Here is a 25,442-nt window from a genome sequence, read left to right on the forward strand (position 1 = left end):
CTTAAAGATATTTTTGGTTTCAGATTGGTCCCTTAAAGAAAAAAATGTCCAAATAGGTCCCTTAAAGAAAAAAAAGTCCGAATAGGTCCCTTAAAGACATCTCCGTTAATCAGTTTGGTTCTATTTAGACCTCTTTTTAGGGACCAAACTGATTAACGGATATGTCTTTAAGGGACCTATTCGGACTTTTTTTTCTTTAAGGGACTTATTTGGACCTTTTTTTCTTTAAGGGACCAATCTGAAACCAAAAATGTCTTTAAGGGACCATTTTACTAATTAAGCCTAAATATAATTATCTACAAATTGAAATTGGGGGTGGTTACAACAATAGGACTCCTCACTATATGCTTCCCATCGTTCCAAGTGAGATATCCAAAAGATACTTTATTCTTTAGTATCATTTTTGGACCTTCAATGCTCAACTTGTAACTTATCTTCTGGTTCTTCTTCTTGAACACCAACTTATTTGGGATAACGCTTATACGGAACTGTTTAATTGGAGTAATTCTAGCAACATAAGTTGTTTGTTCTTCACCAACATTTGTAACTGTTCTGTGAAAATGTTGTGTTGTCTTTGAAAAATTTCCAGCATTGAAAAAAGCAATAAAAGAAGGGTAATTGAGATCCAATGAAGGTTTAGAGCAATCATTGAAAGATGATCTTGTAATGGTAGTGATCTTTCTCTGTGAGTATTTAAGTGCACAAAGAAGATTAACATAATCTTGTACACCAACATCATAATAAACAAGACCAGGGTCAAGTGCTTTATTGGGGTTGATATGACCAGCTCCCAATGCAAGAGGTGTTGCTTTGTTACCTGTTGCAATGTCTTTGATGTCTTCTGTAACACCCAAACCCGTTATTTAATTAACTCTGCCTTTATAAAATCTTTTTCGAAAACACGCAGCGGAAAATTGAAAATATGATTATAAAGCGCTGGTTTGAATATCACAAACTTCATTCAAAGATAATACTAAATACATTTATCTAGTAAAATATTCGAATGAACTAAAACCAAAACCTCGCATCGAACGATGCGTTATTAGTTATACAAAACGGATACTTTTCAAATGAAAGCTTAAGACCAACAGAGTATACTAAGAGGACTACATGCATATACATATAAAAACCCCTTTTTCCCGTGTCTCAATCAGAGCAGAGCTTCACCATTGCACTCGGACGAGGCTAACACATAACCTGTCAACCTGGACCCCCAAAGGTCCAGCAATTAACACAAAGCAGAGAGTTAGAAAACATAAACATAAATATAAGTGTGAGTAGTATACTACACACTCCACACGCTATCATACATTTCTAACTCACGCACATACATCGTCAAATACGACTACCAATTAATCATTCATTTACAAACACACCAATCATATAGTTTCACGTCTTCTCGGACACTAACAAAGTGTTCATTTTATAGTCATGACGGACTCTACACTTGTTCATTTTATAGTCATGACGGACTCTGCTCATATACCAAGTCATGGCAACAATCACAGTATTAAACAATTAGTAAATACCAAAGCTTAACACATACGGAAAACTCATTACAATCCAATCGGATATTGTCACATAACAATTATCAAATACATGTGCATTTACCCTAATGCATCTAATACCAATTTTACATTGTTCAGATTTCAGTCATGACGGACTGTTCAGTTTATAGTCATGTACGGACTCTACATCAACAGTTTTACATCATGCAGGATAAGCGTCTCACCAATGGTGGACCAAACCAGTTTTACATCTTGTTGGATGCTTCTATTCACCCCATTTAAGATGAACCCAGTTTTACATCTTGTTGGATGCTGCTATTCACCCCATTTAAGATGAACCCAGTTTTACATCTTGTTGGATGCTGCTATTCACCCCATTTAAGATGAACCCAGTTTTACATCTTGTTGGATGCTGCTATTCACCCCATTTAAGATGAACCCAGTTTTACATCTTGTTGGATGCGTCGGAACTTACCGAACCTTCATATCCCTCATGGATAAGTTAAACAGTTTTATATCCTGCTGGATAGCAGCTCTAGATCTTATGGATTCATCTAATCCGATCCTCGGCTTCCTTATGGACTCAAAAATCCATTTAAATCTATTGGAACCCAAGTTTCCAATTTCAACATATATATATATACATGAATGCATGATTACTTTTAAACACATCAAATACATGACGCTATCTAGCTCGAAGCTATTCATTCACTGATGCGGAAACACAATTCCAACATCTAACACATTAGGATAACACAATATCCTATTACTCCAATCATAATTATTCACATGATAATTATCTGCATAACCATTTTTATACACATAAGGTTTCATTTACACTTATGTCATAAAACACACATCATTCTCTTATCATTGCAAATTAATGATAAAACATCACATTGCTCACATTAAGCCACAACTTATTGCATACACGTTTATCAATCATATAACGATCAACAATAAGCATTAATAGTATCAACATGTATCAACAACCATGTAAGGATACTCTTAAACCATGTTACAAGTGCCTAATCACACTTATAAACATCAACAACAATTGCTGTCACAGAGGCCTTCGCTAAGCGAAGCCTCAGCGAGACATGGCGAACCTCACCAGGGGATCACCTGCTCATGGCGAGCTTCGACGAGCTTCAGCGAACTATTCGCTGAGCGAAGGCTTAGCGAGCCTACGCGAACCTCACCCGGAAGTCACCTGCTCATAGCGAGCTTCGACGAGCTTCAGCGAACTATTCGCTGAGCGAAGGCTTAGCGAGCCTACGCGAACCTCACCCGGAAGTCACCTGCTCATAGCGAGCTTCGGCGAGCTTCAGCGAACCTGTTCGCTACAGCGAACTCCTGGTCGCTTAGCGAACCACACCAGAACAGAATATCTGTTCTTGAGTTATCTAAGGCGGTTTAACCTCAAATCAACTCAAAAATTCATCCAAACATGTTATAAATTCATATAAACAACCATTTCAAACATATATGGTATCAAGGAACATTAATCATCCCTTCCAAACATCCAAATACATCAAACAATCAAAATCATGTCAATTTCTTGCAAAATAAGCAAAGTTGCATAAACATGCAAATCATTGATCAAACATCTACATATTCCCATTTTCAACTCCCCAAAGTTGTTTACCTCATCTACCATGAGTTCACTACACATGTTAGGATCAAAAGAATTCATTTTCCATTAAGAAAATCACCCACAAAACCCACAAGAAAATAGAGTGGAAAGAGTTTGGGAATGGAGGAATCGACATCCTCCCCTCTTTCGAATCACTCACGAATATGTAATCTAACTCTCGTACCTTAGCTCGACGAATCCACAAGCTTGCTCTTCTCTTTCTCTCCCACGAGCTCCTCTCTTCCTCATGAGCTCCTTGCCCTAGCTAAGCTCTCAATCTTCCTTTCTCATGAAACATAATTATGAGACTATTCATGGTTGACTTGGCTACTTATAGCTCCCTCTATTGTCATGGATCAAAGCCCAATTGGCTTAGGCCCAATGCCTATTCCACGCCCAAAGGCCCAAACAACATAACTTCTCGCTCATTAACTTACGTTCTCGCTAAATGATTATTCGCCGCTTAATAATTTAATTATAAATCACGCCCTCGCGTAATAAAATAATTAAATAACGAATACTAAATTTTGGGTCGTTACAACTCTACCCCCCTTAAAAGATTTTCGCCCTCGAAAATTACCCGACTAAAACACAACTCCGGATAAACTCCCTCATCCGACTTTCTAATTCCCAACTTGCATTCTAACCAACGGGTTTTCTAGTCATAATACCTTAACCGATACGGTCTCTTACACAACTCCGATTCAAAATCACACTTCTTCTGAATTCGTACCAACAAAACATACAAACTCCAAACCAAACCAAGTTTGACAAAATCAGTCAATCCCAATCGACACAATCTCGTCTACTCATCAACAATAGATCAAGGACAGCTAATCCCTTGATTTGTCGATAGATAGTCAACAATCGTGATGATGGCATAAACCATTCTCATCAAACTACTTAAAACTTCAACTTAACATCTTATGGTACTCGCAGCACCACTCCAAAACAAAACCACTTAACCCAAAATACTCCGAAAGACCCTTCCGTTGCATACTTCACAACTTTTCAAATTCCATAAGTTCTTAACTGCGTCGAATCTCACTCCAACCATTCATTCGGTAACACAACTTCTACACTCATCTGTTGTCCAACTTCTCAAAGTTCTTAACACATTCCAAAAATATATTATCTCCAATCGTCAAATTCTTTTCCTTCGCAACTCCCAAATCGTTGCGTCGAACTCCATCATACTGTTTTATTTTCCAAATAATCCCTTATCCAATTTCTGACTTCCTTAACACGACCTTCCCGATATCATTTCCCGTCGAAATATTCTTATCCAAAATATTACCTTAAGTCACTCGTCGACTCACTATCATCCCACCGTTTACGATGAAAATATCCATAATCATTTATTTCCTTCCCACATGGTATTACTATACTACTCCAACATATACGATGTTCCCAACATCACTTAGTCTCCACCGACTTTTTTTCCATTCCATAAATAATTTTCCAATTGCTACAAAACATCTTTGATACTTACTTCAAGCATCACTTCCAAATTCTCAACACACATTTTCCAAACACAACAATCACTTATGTGTGAGATAGTCCTTTCCGCAAATTCTTACTTGACATAAGTCACTTTCTTACGTCTCTCTAATACTCGTGCTCGACACGTTTCCAAAAGCTAACTTTCTTATCCCCAAACATCTAAAGGTAACACTTCGCACTTAGCTTCTCATCAACCTCTAAGGTTTCATCCAACTCCGACACTAATTGTCTGATCACCATCTAAATGAAAATATTTCCTTCTTGACAAACTCTTACAAAATCCATCAAATTGTTATCCCATTTCCATCTCGGAATAACTCTACTACTCGTACAATCCACTACCACTCGATAACTTAACAAGTATACCAATTTCTAACATGGTATTTCTTAATTCCATTCTCATCTACTTCTGAGAATTCACTTCTTTTTCCTTGGTTAAATAACACTAACGGTTCCCCAACCTTCACATCTATTTTCTAAGCTTTTCAAATCTTTCCAAGAAATGACTACTCGGTTCTAACACACTCAGCCGCTATAAATCCTTCCTAGGCTCTTCTCGATCACCTAGTAATTCCATATTTAATCTCAGCTACTATCAAAAGTTGATTTCCAAACAACCATGATCTCCGTCTTGTTGATTCCAACACAACTCTCATCAGACTCCTCTAAAAACTTTTCATCAACAAAGCTTCCATCTTTATCACTCTTCCTCCTCTTTGAGGATGAACCATCAAGTGAAAGACAACCAAACAATGGAACATTCTTGCTACGAGTTCTGCTAGAAACACCACTAGTCCCACTTATTGTAATCGGGTTTTCAGTTCCCTAACCACACCTTCCATCCTTGGCATCAATCTCCCACTTAACTTAACCCTCAAGGTATTCACCATTCGCATACTCGTCGTATGATCATCACTAGGTTTTCTTACCCTTGACGCACACGTCTTCTCCGTTTCCCAGCAACGGTGTTCACTTAACATTCAATCTGCTCCATCGTTCCCCAATGGCCACATTCTCCCTACGGCTAAACAACTTCATTCCGACTCACTCCGAAATGATCATCTGATACTTCCTCCAAAATATTCTCCAAATAAGAACTCCACTTCGAACAATGCTACTCAATCTTAAACAGTCCACTTCAAGAACATCTCTATTCGTCCTTACTCCTCGCGTTCGAAACATCTTGGAGAGACAAAATCTTCTCCCCCACTTATCTCAAACCCACCTTTACACTTCCACTAGAACATTCGGTGTAAGCACCTAACCGTCCTATCGATTCCAAATCTATTCCTCCCAAGAGAAATCTAATACCGACAGCATTCACATGCATGTCGTATGCAAAGGGTAAACATAAGGTAATATATCTAAGCATCTACTCAAAACCCCGGTGCAGTCCTTTTGACATACACACCACTACAAAATACATAAACACACTATTCCCATCTATGCTAATGTAACAACCTTCGTAACCACTAGCATACATAATTACTACCACATGTCTATACATATATTTATAACTAAACTATATGTAAGACAATGAAACATCCATGTACACAAGACATCGAGTCAAGTACATGCATTACATTTCGTTTGTTCGCATACTTACAACATCTACTCAAATATGTATAAAACATAGCATGTTCTCAAACAAGTTCTCATCATGAGAATACATTCGCATAGTTCAATTAAAGAACTACACTAAGTACTAGTAATCAATCTACCACATGTTATAAACAAACATATAACAACACACATACCAGGACACATTAATATCCTACTCTTCTCACCATTTTGAAAATTTAATTTTCACTCACCCAAAAGAAAATAACTCTATATTTTCACCAAAATCTTCAAGAAATAATATTAGTTTTTAAAATTATTTCAAATCATTACCACATGCAGTTTTATATCATGCCGGATCATCACATGCAGTTTTACATCATGCCGGATCATCACATGCAGTTTTACATCATGCCGGATCATCACATGCAGTTTTACATCATGCCGGATCATCAACAATTAGCAATAAGCATCAATCCTTCAAGTTTAAACTACAAAAAGATTAAACTCTAACCATATACAACTATCATAACCATAGAAGTTTAGCACTCACACTACTACCCAACAACAGAATGGATCGATTAATCCAATTCACACCACTCATAGTTCCTAAATGAACAACATGAATGATTTCACAAAACAAACAACACAAATTTGTTAGACAAACACGACTGACACACAACACTCACTTGGTCTGACTGCACAGACCGGCTCTGATTGACACCTAACCTCACAGTCCGAAGACGACCTGCTCTGATACCACTTTGTAACACCCAAACCCGTTATTTAATTAACTCTGCCTTTATAAAATCTTTTTCGAAAACACGCAGCGGAAAATTGAAAATATGATTATAAAGCGCTGGTTTGAATATCACAAACTTCATTCAAAGATAATACTAAATACATTTATCTAGTAAAATATTCGAATGAACTAAAACCAAAACCTCGCATCGAACGATGCGTTATTAGTTATACAAAACGGATACTTTTCAAATGAAAGCTTAAGACCAACAGAGTATACTAAGAGGACTACATGCATATACATATAAAAACCCCTTTTTCCCGTGTCTCAATCAGAGCAGAGCTTCACCATTGCACTCGGACGAGGCTAACACATAACCTGTCAACCTGGACCCCCAAAGGTCCAGCAATTAACACAAAGCAGAGAGTTAGAAAACATAAACATAAATATAAGTGTGAGTAGTATACTACACACTCCACACGCTATCATACATTTCTAACTCACGCACATACATCGTCAAATACGACTACCAATTAATCATTCATTTACAAACACACCAATCATATAGTTTCACGTCTTCTCGGACACTAACAAAGTGTTCATTTTATAGTCATGACGGACTCTACACTTGTTCATTTTATAGTCATGACGGACTCTGCTCATATACCAAGTCATGGCAACAATCACAGTATTAAACAATTAGTAAATACCAAAGCTTAACACATACGGAAAACTCATTACAATCCAATCGGATATTGTCACATAACAATTATCAAATACATGTGCATTTACCCTAATGCATCTAATACCAATTTTACATTGTTCAGATTTCAGTCATGACGGACTGTTCAGTTTATAGTCATGTACGGACTCTACATCAGCAGTTTTACATCATGCAGGATAAGCGTCTCACCAATGGTGGACCAAACCAGTTTTACATCTTGTTGGATGCTTCTATTCACCCCATTTAAGATGAACCCAGTTTTACATCTTGTTGGATGCTGCTATTCACCCCATTTAAGATGAACCCAGTTTTACATCTTGTTGGATGCTGCTATTCACCCCATTTAAGATGAACCCAGTTTTACATCTTGTTGGATGCTGCTATTCACCCCATTTAAGATGAACCCAGTTTTACATCTTGTTGGATGCGTCGGAACTTACCGAACCTTCATATCCCTCATGGATAAGTTAAACAGTTTTATATCCTGCTGGATAGCAGCTCTAGATCTTATGGATTCATCTAATCCGATCCTCGGCTTCCTTATGGACTCAAAAATCCATTTAAATCTATTGGAACCCAAGTTTCCAATTTCAACATATATATATATACATGAATGCATGATTACTTTTAAACACATCAAATACATGACGCTATCTAGCTCGAAGCTATTCATTCACTGATGCGGAAACACAATTCCAACATCTAACACATTAGGATAACACAATATCCTATTACTCCAATCATAATTATTCACATGATAATTATCTGCATAACCATTTTTATACACATAAGGTTTCATTTACACTTATGTCATAAAACACACATCATTCTCTTATCATTGCAAATTAATGATAAAACATCACATTGCTCACATTAAGCCACAACTTATTGCATACACGTTTATCAATCATATAACGATCAACAATAAGCATTAATAGTATCAACATGTATCAACAACCATGTAAGGATACTCTTAAACCATGTTACAAGTGCCTAATCACACTTATAAACATCAACAACAATTGCTGTCACAGAGGCCTTCGCTAAGCGAAGCCTCAGCGAGACATGGCGAACCTCACCAGGGGATCACCTGCTCATGGCGAGCTTCGACGAGCTTCAGCGAACTATTCGCTGAGCGAAGGCTTAGCGAGCCTACGCGAACCTCACCCGGAAGTCACCTGCTCATAGCGAGCTTCGACGAGCTTCAGCGAACTATTCGCTGAGCGAAGGCTTAGCGAGCCTACGCGAACCTCACCCGGAAGTCACCTGCTCATAGCGAGCTTCGGCGAGCTTCAGCGAACCTGTTCGCTACAGCGAACTCCTGGTCGCTTAGCGAACCACACCAGAACAGAATATCTGTTCTTGAGTTATCTAAGGCGGTTTAACCTCAAATCAACTCAAAAATTCATCCAAACATGTTATAAATTCATATAAACAACCATTTCAAACATATATGGTATCAAGGAACATTAATCATCCCTTCCAAACATCCAAATACATCAAACAATCAAAATCATGTCAATTTCTTGCAAAATAAGCAAAGTTGCATAAACATGCAAATCATTGATCAAACATCTACATATTCCCATTTTCAACTCCCCAAAGTTGTTTACCTCATCTACCATGAGTTCACTACACATGTTAGGATCAAAAGAATTCATTTTCCATTAAGAAAATCACCCACAAAACCCACAAGAAAATAGAGTGGAAAGAGTTTGGGAATGGAGGAATCGACATCCTCCCCTCTTTCGAATCACTCACGAATATGTAATCTAACTCTCGTACCTTAGCTCGACGAATCCACAAGCTTGCTCTTCTCTTTCTCTCCCACGAGCTCCTCTCTTCCTCATGAGCTCCTTGCCCTAGCTAAGCTCTCAATCTTCCTTTCTCATGAAACATAATTATGAGACTATTCATGGTTGACTTGGCTACTTATAGCTCCCTCTATTGTCATGGATCAAAGCCCAATTGGCTTAGGCCCAATGCCTATTCCACGCCCAAAGGCCCAAACAACATAACTTCTCGCTCATTAACTTACGTTCTCGCTAAATGATTATTCGCCGCTTAATAATTTAATTATAAATCACGCCCTCGCGTAATAAAATAATTAAATAACGAATACTAAATTTTGGGTCGTTACAACTTCCTTAGTATTATCATATATGTCTGATGTTGTCATTATTGCAGACCGAATAGCTGCAGGGCTCCAATTATTGTGTGTGCCTTTTAAAAGCGCAGCGACACCAGCAACGAGAGGACATGACATAGATGTTCCACTTAAAAATTGAAATTGTTGAAGACATTATTCGACCCTAATTTCAACACAGGAATATTTGTGGGTCATGCAGCTAAGATTGATGTACCAGGACCTGTAATGTCAGGTTTCAAAACATATGGACAACTCTTTGAAGGCCCTCGTGAACTATAACTATCCACACTAGGTGTTGGTTTAACACCAAAATATGTCATCTTGAAAGACATTTTTGTGATTGAACTAGTGTTAGAGGTTCTCTTGATGAAATCTTTGACAATTTCTCCATTTTTTGGGTTAATAATAATGCATGGATGTGCATATAACATTTCGACATATACATTTTGTGATATGTTTGATATGAAAACACTTCCAACAACTTTTGCTTCAACCACATTTTTAAGTTGTTTATCAAGATTATGAAAAGTTCCAATCTTATCTTCACAAACCACAATATTTCTCTTTACTTTGATTAGATCTTTAACATTGTCACACATACCCATGTAAACAATTGTAAAGTTGCTAGCAGAGAATTTACCAATATAAGAAGAGATGCCAGGGAGTGAGACTCCATTACCAAGTGTAAAATTTCCACGAAGTTCGCGATCTAAAGTGCCAGCAGCAACTGTTGTCACCCATGGTGTTCCATTGTTTAGTGTTTTAAATGAAGGTCCACTATTGCCTGCTGAAGTAGACACAAAAATACCTTTTTCCATAGCTGCAAATGTTGATATTGCAATAATGTCTTCATACAAAGGAACAATTTCTTCGCCTAATGATAATGAAAGAACATCAACACCGTCTGAAATTGCTGCATCAATTGCAGCTAATGTATCAGATGAAACAACCTCTGCATGTTGTCCCCATCCAATCTTGTACATGGCTACTCTAGACAATGAAGCTATTCCACTAGCTGTTCCATTTGCATAACCAAAGTAAGATACACCATCTACTCTACTTCCAGCTGCTGTTGATGAAGTGTGGGTCCCATGACCGTATGTGTCACGTGTGGTGTTCACAATGGTTCTACTAATGTTTGGATATTTCGCCAAGAACCCTTTGTTAAAGTACCTGGCTCCAATGAGTTTTTTGTTGCACAAAGATGAATTGTTTGTATTTTCAAATTGACATAACTGACCTTTCCATCGTGAAGGTATTTTGGTCATTCCCTTATCATTGAAACTTGCACTTTCTGGCCAAACACCAGAGTCAATCATACCAATAATGACATCTTTGCCAAAATCAGAGGTCGGCCATGCCTCTTTGTAGGGATTAAAACCAACAAATTGAGGTGAATGTGTTGTGTCAAATTTCAGGGGTAAATCAGGTATTGATGAAATGTAACCAGAGGATATTTTAAGAGCTTCATGCTCTTCAAGTGATAAACTTGCACTAAAACCATTCATAACATTGTTGTATGTATAAATGATTTTAGAAGAGGTAGATTTAAGATTATTGTTTGTAGTAATTTGACTTGTTTGTGTTTGGGTTGTATGGACGGAGAGAAACCATCGATTGTTCACAGGATCAGAAGACACACCCTATATTTTGTTGGACAAGATCAAGCTTTTCTCTTTTAGGTGGTTGAAGTCGACGAGTGTTACGTTAGCTTACAACTACCATAGCTGGTGGTCTAGTCCTATGCTTTGTTTGGGCTTTGTATGATTTGTTATTGCTTTGTTCTATGACTCTTTGTAAACTTTTGTAGCCTATCTTGGTACGTCTTGTGCTGAGGAGGCTGTTGTGGTAATATAATTCATTTTAGCTTCTTCAAAAAAAGAAGAGGTAGATTTAAGATTATTGTTTGTAGTAATTTGAGAAAAAGTGGATTCATACCAACTATGTTGGTTTAAGAATACTTTTGGCATAGCTGATAAATTCATGTGAATGATATAGTTATTAGAGTGAGCCAAAGTGAGAATGAAGTGAAGGCTTGTGATACAATAGAACCATAAGAAGAGAGAAATATTTGAAGCCATTGATGAAAGAAAGGTGTTTTGAATATGTAGATGGCTATCAAAACGTGTATATATAGGCATATGAATGAATATGATGATAATTTTACAATGGTACAAAACAAAAGATTGGAGTAAAATTTGTAGTCTATCATCAATATAAAAATACTATAATTAAGTTGACATCTTTTTTTTTTTTTGTCCAAATACATTGACATCTTTGAAAAATATGGATTTGTACCAGTTTAATCTTAGAGGAAAAATAAAAGCAACATTTAGAGAATAAAAAAACTTTTGAGAATAAAAAAATAATATATATATATTTCTTAAAGTAAAAGCATTTTTATTTTATATATAAATTAGAAATATTATTTTATTTCTTCTTCTTAAAAAAAAAAAAGAAATATTATTTTATTTATAAAATGTAATTATAGAAGAAATATAATTTAGCAATATTTTTATGATTACATACTATATATATATAGGGGTTTTCTAACTTAGACCCTAGTTAGGTCTAAGTTAGCAAGGTGCACCTTTTGAGTTGGACAAAAATACCCATTTTTTTTTTTTGAAACTATAGAGCAATTGGGGCATGTATGTAATTTGCATCATAAAAATACCCTTTTTTTTTTTTTGAAACAATAGAACAACTATTACATTTTTTAAATTTCTTCCAAATTTCGACCTCATTTTACGTGCGAATCGAACGCCGATTTCAAAAACTAATACCGGAAACCTTTGTAAAATTGAAAAACGATCAAAATCCATATAAGGAACGTCGAGTTTCGTTGAGTATTGAGGGAGATCGAACCGGGTCAAAAACCGGGTCGCACGACCCGTTTCTGCATAAAACGGGTGGGAGGGACGATGAACAGTGCGCGTCGCCCACTCTCACCGGCGGCGCGTGGGGGCGCGTGCGGCCTCAGGGAGGCTCTATTGTTTTTTTATTTTTTCATAATAAAATAGTAGATAATATTCTGGAAATTTTGGTATATTGTATGAAATTTTTGGAAACCCGAAACTATTTTTAGTTAATTAAATGAGTAAAAAGGTAATTAAAAATATTATAATTCCATAAACAATTTCCAAAATTTTATGTAAAGTACTATGAATTATTTAGAACCCTCTTGTGTACCTCACTCTCCCTAGTTCAAGTCATGAAATTATTTTCACAAATTCCGCTGATTATTTAAAACCATTTAACAAATAATAATAATAATTTCATAGATTTGTACTCTGAAACCAATTGTTTTTTTATTTGTTTCTAATAAAATATTAGATAATATTCTGGAACTTTTGGTATATTTTATGAAATTTTTTGAGACCTGAAACTATTTTTCGTTAATTAAATGAGATAAAACGGTAATTAAAAACTATTGTTTGCTTCTGAAACCATTTAGCTGGAAGAATGGTTTCAGAGAGTTATACTGTGAAACCATTCTAGCAGTAAAATGGTTTAGAATGGTTTCAGAAGCAAACAATTAAAAATCAACTCCCCTGAAACCATTCTATCAGTGAAATGGTTTCAAAGTACAACGCTCTGAAACCATTGTACCAGCTAAATGGTTTCAGAATGGTTTCAGAAGCAAACAATTAAGAAATTACTCACTGAAACCATTCTACCAGTAAAATGGTTTCAGAGAGTTATACTGTGAAACCATTCTACCAGCTAAATGGTTTCACAGTATTATATAAAGATAATTAAAGGTAGTGAAAAATTGAGTTTTTTTTTTGTGTCCAAATCAAACGAACCAAGTCTCTATTTGTAGACAAAAAAAAATTATGAATTTTGGTATAAAAATAAAAAAATAAAAATTAATTTACAACGAAATAATTGAGTTTAAAGTATTAAATTTAAAAAAAAACACGCCAACCACCCAGCAGTTGACACGTGTCCTGCTTTTTTTAAAATGAAATTTTCTCTCTCCAGGCGCAGATCTAGTGTGGTGCACGCGCTGGCTTATCATGGAGATGGATGATCTGGACTGTCTGATTGATCCGACAGCCATGATGAGATCATCTCTTGGCCGTCTGATGGAAATCAACGGTCTGTAACGGTGGTCCTGCGGTAGGCGCGCGACACTGGATCAGCGCCAATATGTTTTTTTTTTTTTTTTTAAAAAAGAAAGGGTATTTTTGTCCAACTCAAAAGGTGCACCTTGCTAATTTAGACCCAACTGGGTCTAAATTAACAGCCCCCATATATATATATGGTATAAAAATAAATAAAAAATATCATTAATAATTAAAAATAAGATCAACAATATTATTTGATATACCTTAACATTACTGTCCTTTTGTTTGTTCGTCATTTAATATTTGATTGGTTTCCTTTTTATCTATTAAATTTTTTATATATAATTTAAATGACTAATAGTATGTAATATAAATGGATTGTTTACAAGTTGTACAAGCCATTCATTCTACAAATAACAACACTGAGTTTGGCAGCATGACTAGTATGTGTCAAAAGCTATTATCATTGAACAAAAACCGTAAAGTCAGTTACATTAGGAAACAAGCAAATCGGGTAGCTCATGACTTAACCCAAGCGACTCGTTTTATAATTATTGCCCAACTTTATAATTATTCCCCACCATGTATTGAAACAAGTATATATTATCAATGAAATGAATCAAGTTTGTTTGTGTCAAAAAAAATATTTATAATTTTTTATTTTAAATTTTTTTGACTAAATAATATATGACTAGTATACAATATAAATGCATAAAAGTATAGATGCAATACAAACTTAAGACCAAAGAAATTGAAGTGAGTGTATTGTGTCAAGCTTAAGGGATAAATCAGGTATTGAAGAGATGTAATCGGGGGAGGTTTTGAGAGCTTCATGCTCTTATGGCGATAAATTCGCACTAAAATCATTCATAACATTATTGTATGTATAGATCTTTTTTACCGTAAAAAAAAAGTTATTGTATGTATATATGATTTTTGAAGAGGTAGACTTGAGAATTTTGTTTGTAGGGGTAACTTGAGAAAGAGTGGATTCATATCAACTATATATGTTGATTTGAGAATGCTTTTAGCATAACCGATAAATCCATATGAATGATCTGGACTTTGGTAAAAGAAGATTAAGTACGGAGTCTTTAGTGTCAAACTGAGAACAGTAAATAACAAGTATTAGTTAAGAAAAAAATATGTTAAACAAGTATTAGTTACACTTATGTTGAATTAAAATGAACAGAAGAAACAATATTAACTAAATTTCCTATGTTAAGATGACAATGCTACAATAAATTGAAAGTACTATAATAAAAATTCCAACTTAGCAAAACTGAAACTATGCAAGTAATTATAAAAATGTTTAGTAAAATGGTCCCTTAAAGATATTTTTTGTTTCACATTGGTCCCTTAAATAAAAAAAAGGATCGAATAGGTTCTTTAAGGAAAAAAAGGTTCGAATAGGTCCCTTAAAGACATCTCCGTTAATCAGTTTGGTCTTATTCGAACCTTTTTTTAGGGACCAAACTGATTAACGGAGATGTCTTTAAGGGACCTATTCGGACATTTTTTTTCTTTAAGTGACCTATTCGGATTTTTTTCTTTAAGGGACCGATCTAAAACCAAAAATATCTTTAAGGGACCATTTTACTAATTAAGCCTTTTACTAATTAAGTCTTATAAAAAAGTACCAATCTATCTCATGGATGCTAAGATTGATCTAACCTTATAAGTGAGTATATTCTCCCAAGCAGATATATCATTCTCTATCATTGGTGGTAAGTTGAAAAATCAATTATGAATTATTGGAACATGCTCTAGCAGAAAAGAGGCTAAAAAACTATGTTCCAACAATTCATAATTGATTTTTCAATTTTTACCAACAATGATAGAAAAAGAAAAGGGGAAAAAGGGATAATGACTTCACCAGAATAAATTACTCCGTTTTCTTCATGAATTTGTAAAAGATAAATATGAGGCTGTTTGTTATAGCTTATTTTAGGAAAAAAAAAATCACTTATTTTATAAAAATAATCACTTTTAATTGTATTGCATCTGTTTGTTACAGATTTTTAAAATAATCAGAAGCTAAAAATAATCAGAAAACAGCTAAAATGAGAAACTACTAAAAATAGCTTATAAAATAATAGATTTTTTTAGATGAGAGAGAAAAGAAATGTTAAAAGAAGAAAATTATTTGTAATTAAAAAAATCACTTTTATAAGGTGTAACCAAACAAACTAAAGATTATTTTATTTAAAAAAATTGATTTTTATTATAATAAACAAACACAACGTAAATTCAACTTTTTTAAAAATCTCTAAATTATTTTACATCAAAATCACTATTTTTTTAATCTGTAATAAACGGACCCATAATAAGAAGTAAATACATTACCTGGAGAGTGCATGACGAGAAATAATTATATTAAAAATTAAAAAGAGCATTAAATATTTCTTTGACAATGTAAAGTGACTTATAATTTGCTAAAAAAAAAATTCTCAAAAAGGCTTATATGTTGATACAGAGAGAGTATAATATATATCATTGGATCCTAAACAAATTTTCCTAGATATATGTAAAATATTAATTTTATAGACAGCTTTGTCGTGGGTAAGTTGTCGATACTTTCAAAATTACCCATAGCTACGAAACCGTGAGTAATAAAAAATTTCTTGTATCGAACTTTGCTCTGTATACCATATTAGAATCAATCAAAGAGAGAAATAAAAAGGAACAAAATGAGACTAGGGTTTCATTACATTGAACAAAGCTTGAATACATTAAACCTTAGACTAGACAAGTACTTAGAAACTTAAAGGCCTAATACATTAAAGTCCAACAATTTATTATCTAACAATAATAACATATGAATCCAGAACTACAATTATTTGAGAGTGGTGACCACAATTGGACTCCTAACAACATGATTCATATCCATCCAAATTAGATATCCAAACGCCACTTTCTTTAATTTTGTCATACTTTCAACTTCAATCCTCAACTTGTAGCTTAGCTTCTCATTCTTCTCATTGAACATCAATTTGTTTGGGATGACACTGACATGGAACCCTTTGATTGGAGTAATGCTAGCAACATAAATTGATTGTCCCTCACCAACATTGGTCACTGTTCTGTAAAATTCTTGTACTGTACTTGAAGAAGAATTTCCACCATTGAAAAAAGCAATAAAAGAAGGGTAGTTGAGATCCAATGAAGGTTTAGAGCAATCATTATTGGAAGAAGATCTTGTAATGGTAGTGATGTTTCTTTGAGAGTATTTTAGTGCACAAAGAAGATTAACATAATCTTGTACACCAACATCATAAACAAGACCAGGGTCAAGTGCTCTATTAGGATTAACATGACCAGCTCCTAATGCAAAAGGTGTTGCTTTGTCACCTGTTCCAATGTCTTTGATTTGTTCGTTAGTATTATCAAATATGTCTGATGTTGTCATTATTGCCGACCGAATAGCCGCAGGGCTCCAATCACGGTGTGCACCTTTTATAAGCGCCGCTACACCTGCAACATGAGGGCACGCCATAGATGTTCCACTTATAATATTAAACTTGCTGAAAAACGTTTGAGACTTCAATTCCAACACAGGAACATTTGTAGGCCATGCAGCTAAGATCGAAGTACCAGGTGCAGTAATATCAGGTTTCAACACAAATGGACAACTATATGATGGGCCTCTTGAACTATAAGAACTAACTCTAGGTGCTGGTTTAACACCAAAACCAGTTTCCATGAAAGACATGTTTGCAACTGAAGTAGCATGCTTAGAATTGTAATAACTCTTGATGTAAGCTTTGATAATTTCCCCAAACATTGGATCAACAATGATGGTTGCAAAACTATTTTGTGAATAGTATGTACTGGAGACATTTGAAATCAAAACAGCACCAAAAACTTTTGCAACATCCAAATAATAGACTTGATCATAAATGTTAGTTCCATTCTTTTCTTCACACACCACAATCTTTTTCTTCGCTTTTTTCAATTCTTTAACATTGTCACATAAACCCATGAAAACAATAGGAATATTATGTGTAGGGAATGTTCCTACGTAGAGAGACAATCCTGTGATTTTGTTACCATTTCCTAGTGTAAGAGTCCCATGGAAAGTTCTGTCCATAGTACCAGCAGCCACAGTTATAACCCAAGGTGTTCCATTGTGTAATGTTTTGAGTTTTGGCCCTTCATTTCCAGCTGAAGTGGTAACAAAAACACCTTTTTCCATAGCTGCAAATGTGGCTATAGCAACAGGATCTTCATACAAAGGTACTTCATCAAGACCAAATGATAATGAAAGAACATCAACACCATCTGATATTGCAGCGTCAATTGCAGCTATTACATCAGACGATAGCAATCCACCTTCCCATATAGCTTTATACATTGATACACGTGAATTCGAAGCTATACCTGAAGCTTTTCCAGCTGCATAACCAAAGAATGAAGCTTCATCAACTCTACTTCCGGCTGCTGTTGATGAAGTGTGAGTCCCATGACCTTCTGTGTCGCGTGTGGAGTTTAATCCTAAGGTGATGTTTGGATGTTTTGCTAATATTCCTTTGTTGAAGAATTTAGCACCAATTAATTTTTTGTTGCAAAGTGATGAATTGAAATGAATGCTATTTTCACATTTTCCTTTCCATTTTGAAGGAATGATAGCAATTCCATTATCTTTGAAGCTTTCACTTTCTGGCCAAACACCTGTGTCAATCAAACCAACAATCACATCTTTACCAAAATTCGAATCATGCCAAGCTCCTACGTTTGGATTGAGGCCAAGGAATTGAGGTGAGTGTGTTGTGTCAAGCTTCAAGTGTAAATCAGGTATGGAAGAAATGTAACCAGGGGAGTTTTTGAGAGATTCATGTTCTTTTGGTGACAAATTAGCACTGAAACCATTCATGGCATGCGTGTAGGTGTAAATTAACTTAGATGAAATTGGAGAGTTGAGATTATCGGATGTTGCAAGTTGAGGTTTCTCTAATGCAGAGGAAAGAGTTGATTGATACCATGTGTGATGAGTTGAGAATGCTTTAGGCATGGCTGATATGTTCATGTGTATGATATAGTTATCAGATTGAGCTAGTGAAGGAAATGAAGTGATGAAAATGAAGTGGAGGAATATTGCAATATAGTAGAACAACATGGATTGAGAAATATGGGAAGTCATGGTTGGAAGGTGTTCTTGAATAATGAGAACCGGTGTGTGTTTATATAGAGAAACTATAAAATTAAACTAACATGGATGCATAGGTAAGTTGGTAGCTAACTAGACTTTTAAGTTTATAGTCAACACTCAACAATACATTTCACTAATAGGGTGAGAATAAATTAGACAGAGTTAAATTTTTTAAAGCTTAAGTATGACGTGGTTTATAAAAGAAGCTAATCAGGCGTCTTAATTGTTATAGACTATTTTTTTATGTTTAAGTCCACCTTTTTTTGTTTTTTGTTTTTTTTTTACAAAGAGCTGAGAATCGAACTCAGTACTTATAGCGTACTACCCAAATCTCTCACCATCAGACCAAACCTAGTGGTTTTAAGTAGAGCTGTAAAAAGGGCCTTAAGGGGCCGGCCCTTTAAGGGGCGGACCCACTTATTCCTGATTATTAATTTTATTTAAATTTTAAACACAGTTTTTTTAGGGTGCCGATCGTGGACAGTGCTGATTGAAGAAAACGAGAATAAGTTCACGACACTAGAAAAATTGTTTAAAATTTAAATAAAATTAATAATCAGGAATAAGTGAGTCCGCCTCTTAAAGGGCCGGCCCCTTAAGGCCCTTTTTACAGCTCTAGTTTTAAGTCCAACCTTTTTAAAAATTTGATGATATATTAATATACTTAAATGTTTATTTTCATATTAACGAATTTAAATGGTTGGACTTTGAAAGATGTTTTTGAAAATGTGAAAAATGGATGAGAAATTCTTACTTAGGTATATACACAACACATGGTATTTGGGCACATCCAACCCAATTTTGACGGCACATTACTTTTTTAAAAAATAAAATGAAAAGTGTTTTTTTCTTCTCTCTTCACCCTTCCTCTTCTTCCTCCCTAATCTCTGCAACAATCAAAATGTTTCCAATTCTTCCAAACTTTATCAAAATACATATCTCCCTTTAACCAACCTTCATCGGGAGCTATACTGTAAAAAAAAAAAAAAAAAACTTCTCTTGGATCTATCTTATCTTATCTCTCCTATCTCACTAGGAAAAACAAAAATTTAAAAAAATCAACAAAACATTTAAACAGCAACAACACACTATGATGGAAAAAGTTTGGAAAAAAATAAGATTTGCTTGATTTTCATTCACCATTCTGGGAAGTAAATTTAATTGACCACTCAATTTTTTCAATCAAGACTAGAATAACTTGATTTCATCATGCCAAAATTCTTTCTCTCCAAAATTGAGGAAAAACAAAGGGAGAGAAGAGATGTTTTATAATGTTCCTATTATTATCTTTCAATAAGCTATAAAATTAGTTAGGCTATATAATAATTTTAACTTGAAACATATTAAAAAACTAACCTGATTTCTTAAATTACTAGAAAATTCAATAAGCTATTAATAGATGAATGAAATTAAAAAATTAAATTAATTTGATTGTTAGTTTTTAATTAGGGGCATATTTGATAATTTTAAAAACAATCAACTCTAGATCTTAACTAGAGGTGGGAATAGGTCTAGTTGGACTCGGTCATTTGATTTTTTGACAGGCCAGACTCAGGTTTGGTAAAGGCTAGCTTGGTCTAGCCTAATTCCACCCTAATCTCTTCTATATCTCTTCTACTTTATTTTCTATCTCTTTCTCATATCTCACTCTCTCTCACTTATTTCTCTCTTTTCAATTTCTTCTCACAATTAAACACACATTTAAACATGATGTGAAATATTAACAACGGTGAGAAAGGTTTGGGGCCAATTAGACTTTTCAATGCCTAACCATGACTTGGTCAAAGATGTCAATGTTTAGGCTTGTTTGTTATAGATATATTTTTAAGTATGAGTTCGACATTTTTAAATGTATATGATGAAGACACTTATGCATCCTCTTAGCTTTTTTTTTTTTTGTTGAACGTGATTATTGCCCAACTCCTTCAGAACCGGTTTTTCTCAGTGATAAACATACCGAGATTATCAAGACACAAGAATATCAACAAGATATGTGACTCAGACTCTTAATTAAATAAACTTATGAATCCCAACTTCTCATTTTGAAAGAAAAGCTTTGTATGTGTACCGGGCCATGGACCAGGGTGTGATTTGTTAAGGCCCAATACGAAAAAGCCCAATGGGAGCATCTAAAGGAGAAGCATGAAAACAACCATGAAAAACACATGATAAGCATGATCCACCATGACTTGGAGAAGAAGGAAGAAACTTGGAGAAGAAGGAAGAAGCTTGGAGAAGAAGGAAAATAAACCACCCACTACCCATGACTTCCTCTCTAAGCAAGGCAGTTACTTAAGAAACAAGAGGAGATTTTTTGCCTATAAATAGGGTCTGTTTCAAGGAAGAGGGGAAGGATTTTTCACTGATTCTACATAAACTCTCTGATTGGGAGAAACCACCATACTTTCATTCTTGTAAAGTCAATCAATTTCTTCTCTGAGATACTTGTATCAGTTATCAATCTTGAATAATACAAACCCCTATGTTCTGATCGAATTCTGACTTATAAAACTCCCAGGGTTGTTGGGATTGGACTGAGTGTAATCACACCATTTAATCAATAATACAAACCCCCTTGTTTTTTACCAGAACATTTTGGCGCCCACCGTGGGGCTGCGGTAAAATCATTTGATCCCAGCCTATCACAGAAACTAGACAAAAATTAAACATCACCCGGTAAAACGATTCCCAGGCCTCAAAGTTTCATCTTGTCATACAAAGCAGCAGTGATTATCTCCCAACGTCGCGAGAAAAAATTGATTCGGAAAAGTTTGAAAGGGAGACACGTACGGGGCAATTAGGAAGGGAGCAATTTTGGATATATGGCGAGAACAGGTAGCCTTGGTTTGTTTCGCAGTATCCATTACCATCGAAATCACCAATGGAGAAGAACTCCTGGAGAATCTCAATCCATCGTGTCGTCGCCGAACGAGTTCGTTCTAGTTGCCAACCACGCCATATCGTCGCAGTTTGATTTATGAAGGATTTGTCGCCACCATCGGATTCATAAAAGAACTGTCCTCGCCGCTGATAGATTCATGTAGGAACCACTGTGTCGTCACCAGGTCTATGAGGAAACCGGTCTAGTGACCAGGCTTGGAAAGAACGATGAAGAACAACAATCTACTTAGAATCTACTCTGTTCATAATCCTCAGGAAAGTATTCTAAAAACATGTTTTAACTGTGAAACTTTCCTACAATTTATTATCTTGATTTATTTAGCGGTGACATTCATGCCGTATTACATCAAAACGTAACACCACAAGACTAATGAAAAACCCATGGTTAATAACATGTGGATTGATCAAGTTGGTGTTAATGGCCGCATAATAATGATATGAAGTGGGATTTTCATTGTCACAAATACATTAAAACATATGAAATATAGTAGTGCTAGTGTATATGCCTGTTTGGTGTTTGCTAAAATGTAGACAGGCCACATAGCAAGAATTATACATTGTTGTTAAGGAAAATGACACAGTTCGAGGACGTTTGATCCAATGAAGCCATCAAACTCTAATTTGGATTGGATTATCTATTACAAATTCACACATGGAAGGAAAATCAACAGTTCTATCATTCAGAGGGAGACTAATTAATAAAATTATAGCACCAAGTTAGAAATATGGCCAGGCTTTGGAAATAACAGGGAGAGTATGCAGCGTTTTGATATCTCAAAGTCTGATGTTGTCGCAAGCTCTATCTCGTTCATTGTCACACGCTCACAGCATATCAACCGGTCTCGGTCATCATCCAATGGCGTAGATCCGATGAGCTAATCAGCTCGCACACTGCTTCAAGCGACAATCGTTCGTAAAACCGCTGTTTTGGTCCTTCACGATGGAAATGATTCATCGCCCCAACAGAGGTGATAATAAAACACGAGTAATTGGTCATTGGTACCACTCGGCGAGATACAAGTCGCCAATTAACATTCCAATTGAAGCATGTTCCGTGATGACCACCGCAATGGAACTCAGTCACGCCGCGCCAAAACAGGCGACTCCCGATCCAGGTGTTAACGTTCTTTTCCTCTAACTTACCATTTAATCATATAGTTCTCGCTCTCTCTATTGTGATAATATATTATTTGCGCATATATACGTTATCGGTTTTATTAACATGGTTAATTTATAGTTCATGAATCACATTCTATCGCCATCAATAATAATAATAATAATAATAATAATAATAATAATAATAATAATAATAATAATAATAATCTCATCAATGAGTAAAAGAAAAGAACATCGGTACTTATGTATTTCAAGGTTAATAATCACTAGAATGAGACTTGTTTTTCTTTTGGTGTGCCACTTTACAAGATCTAAATTCAAGAATCGCTGTTCTGTTTGGTTCAAAACTGTTTGTGCTTATTTGATATGTGATATCTTTAATCCTGCTATAAATTATTCTAGCACACGATAAAATATTTTGTGTGATTGTATGAACTAACTTTCTTAAGACCTCATGTAAACATTTCAAACATGAAAGAACTTTTGCATGAAAGAACTTCAACTCTGATAAGTAAGTCAACACTTTAAATTAAAATGACCAAGACAAATATAACCAACAGAGAAAGTATAAAAATTTTCATATGTTTCTACATTTTTTCGGTTAAGAACTAAATCAGTATTCTTCTTACAAAGTATTTAGCTTTTTACTTATAACTAACATGAATATGCTTTCTCTACGTATCACATTTTTATCTGTTTCGTTTATCGATTAATTAAAATTAATCATACATGCAAAACTAATGGAGTATATGAGACTTATTATTAACCGACCTGTTTTTAGTGCAGATACTTGAAGCACTTGCTATAATGTCACCTTCTTTGAAATTTATTCTTTTGAAATCTTGATTAGGAAATTTAGTTTATTCATCTATGATTTCTATTTTGATTCATTGATGTTAATCATAGTGCAGGACAACGAACAAATGTGGAAAATTAACATGAAAATTCAATAATTATCACTCGGCGAGATAGAAGCCGCCAACTAATATTTCAGGTTGAAGCACATTCCGCGATGACTACCGCAATGGAACTCAGTCTCGCCGCGCCAAAACATAATTGTTTTTCTTGCTAGGCGAGGAGCGCCGCGACAAACCGCCCATGGCGGTATCATTTTTGTTTGTTTTATTTTTCATATATTATTATTGAACCTCTAATGTATCAAAGCTTATTTGCAGTAATCACGATTAAGCTGCGGGCTCTGAACAAAAAATTATTCAAGATCAACTCATATGAAAGCTCTGAAGAAAATATAAGGTTGAAAGGTCTTGGCGTTACCTGTAAGTCTTACGAGTTGGGTACGTCAGAAAAAGAAAAATTAAACAAGGTTGCAAGGCCTTGGCGTTACCTGTAAGTCTTACGAGTTGGGTACGTCAGAAAAAGAAAAATTAAACAAGGTTGCAAGGCCTTGGCGTTACCTGTAAGTCTTACGAGTTGGGTACGTCAGAAAAAGAAAAATTAAACAAGGTTGCAAGACCTTGGCGTTACCTGTAAGTCTTACGAGTTGGGTACGTCAGAAAAAGAAAAATTAAACAAGGTTGCAAGGCCTTGGCGTTACCTGTAAGTCTTACGAGTTGGGTACGTCAGAAAAAGAAAAATTAAACAAGGTTGCAAGGCCTTGGCGTTACCTGTAAGTCTTACGAGTTGGGTACGTCAGAAAAAGAAAAATTAAACAAGGTTGCAAGGCCTTGGCGTTACCTGTAAGTCTTACGAGTTGGGTACGTCACAAAAAGAAAAATTAAACAAGGTTGCAAGGCCTTGGCGTTACCTGTAAGTCTTACGAGTTGGGTGCGTCAGAAAAAGATACAGCAAAGAAAGGCGAGATTATCAACACCGCCAGAAGAAGCTTGCACGCACTCAAAACAAGGCGACATATTGCCATACCAGCTACAATCGCCAAAAAGGCATCAGGTATAAAGTTATTCATAAATGATATATAATTATATTTAAAGTGCTAAAGACATTGCAGGTGCAAAGTTAAAAATTTCAAAGGCGAGATTATTTTCAACACCAAACACAAAGTACAGTGGAAGGGCGACTCCGAGCAGCGCCAATTCTTTCTAAATCTCCAAAGAAACAATAGTTACAAAATAAGGCGTGCAAGCCTGACAGTACGAAAATCAACTACAACAAAGAAGTGGCGAGACAGATTACGCTAGACTACTTACAATCTTCAAATATAGAATGTCAAAAGAAAATAAGAAACTCATGTTGAGTAGAAGAAGCAGAAGTATAGACTAACAAAGTTACTAGCCACAAAGTTTCAATTCGTTTCCAAGAAGGAAAGGCGATCCGCGAAAGATGAAGAGGCGAGATTGGTGACAACGCTGGCTCGAAAATGCAAATACGATGGAAAAGAAGGAAGGGCGACTTGCCAACTTGCT

At 35.2% G+C, this 25,442-nt stretch overlaps 1 protein-coding gene and 1 pseudogene across 1 annotated transcript; both read right to left on the reverse strand.

Annotated features, from left to right (window-relative positions):
• Window positions 1-296: 296 nt before the first annotated feature.
• On the reverse strand, window positions 297-11,903 carry LOC123887215 (annotated as a pseudogene).
• Window positions 11,904-16,571: 4,668 nt separating this feature from the next.
• Window positions 16,572-19,202, reverse strand: LOC123884384 (subtilisin-like protease SBT1.9). Its single transcript, XM_045933467.1, has one exon. The coding sequence runs from the start codon at window positions 19,033-19,035 to the stop codon at window positions 16,732-16,734; it is 2,304 nt and encodes a 767-aa protein (XP_045789423.1). The 5' UTR covers window positions 19,036-19,202; the 3' UTR covers window positions 16,572-16,731.
• Between the last annotated feature and the right edge of the window lie 6,240 nt (window positions 19,203-25,442).

Source organism: Trifolium pratense, linkage group LG5 (genome assembly GCF_020283565.1).
Source record: "Trifolium pratense cultivar HEN17-A07 linkage group LG5, ARS_RC_1.1, whole genome shotgun sequence".
NCBI lineage: Eukaryota > Viridiplantae > Streptophyta > Magnoliopsida > Fabales > Fabaceae > Trifolium > Trifolium pratense.

Coding starts and splice junctions, on each gene's coding strand:
- LOC123884384 (XM_045933467.1), bottom strand. CDS start 19,035: ATGACTTCCCATATTTCTCAATCCATGTTGTTCTACTATATTGCAATA.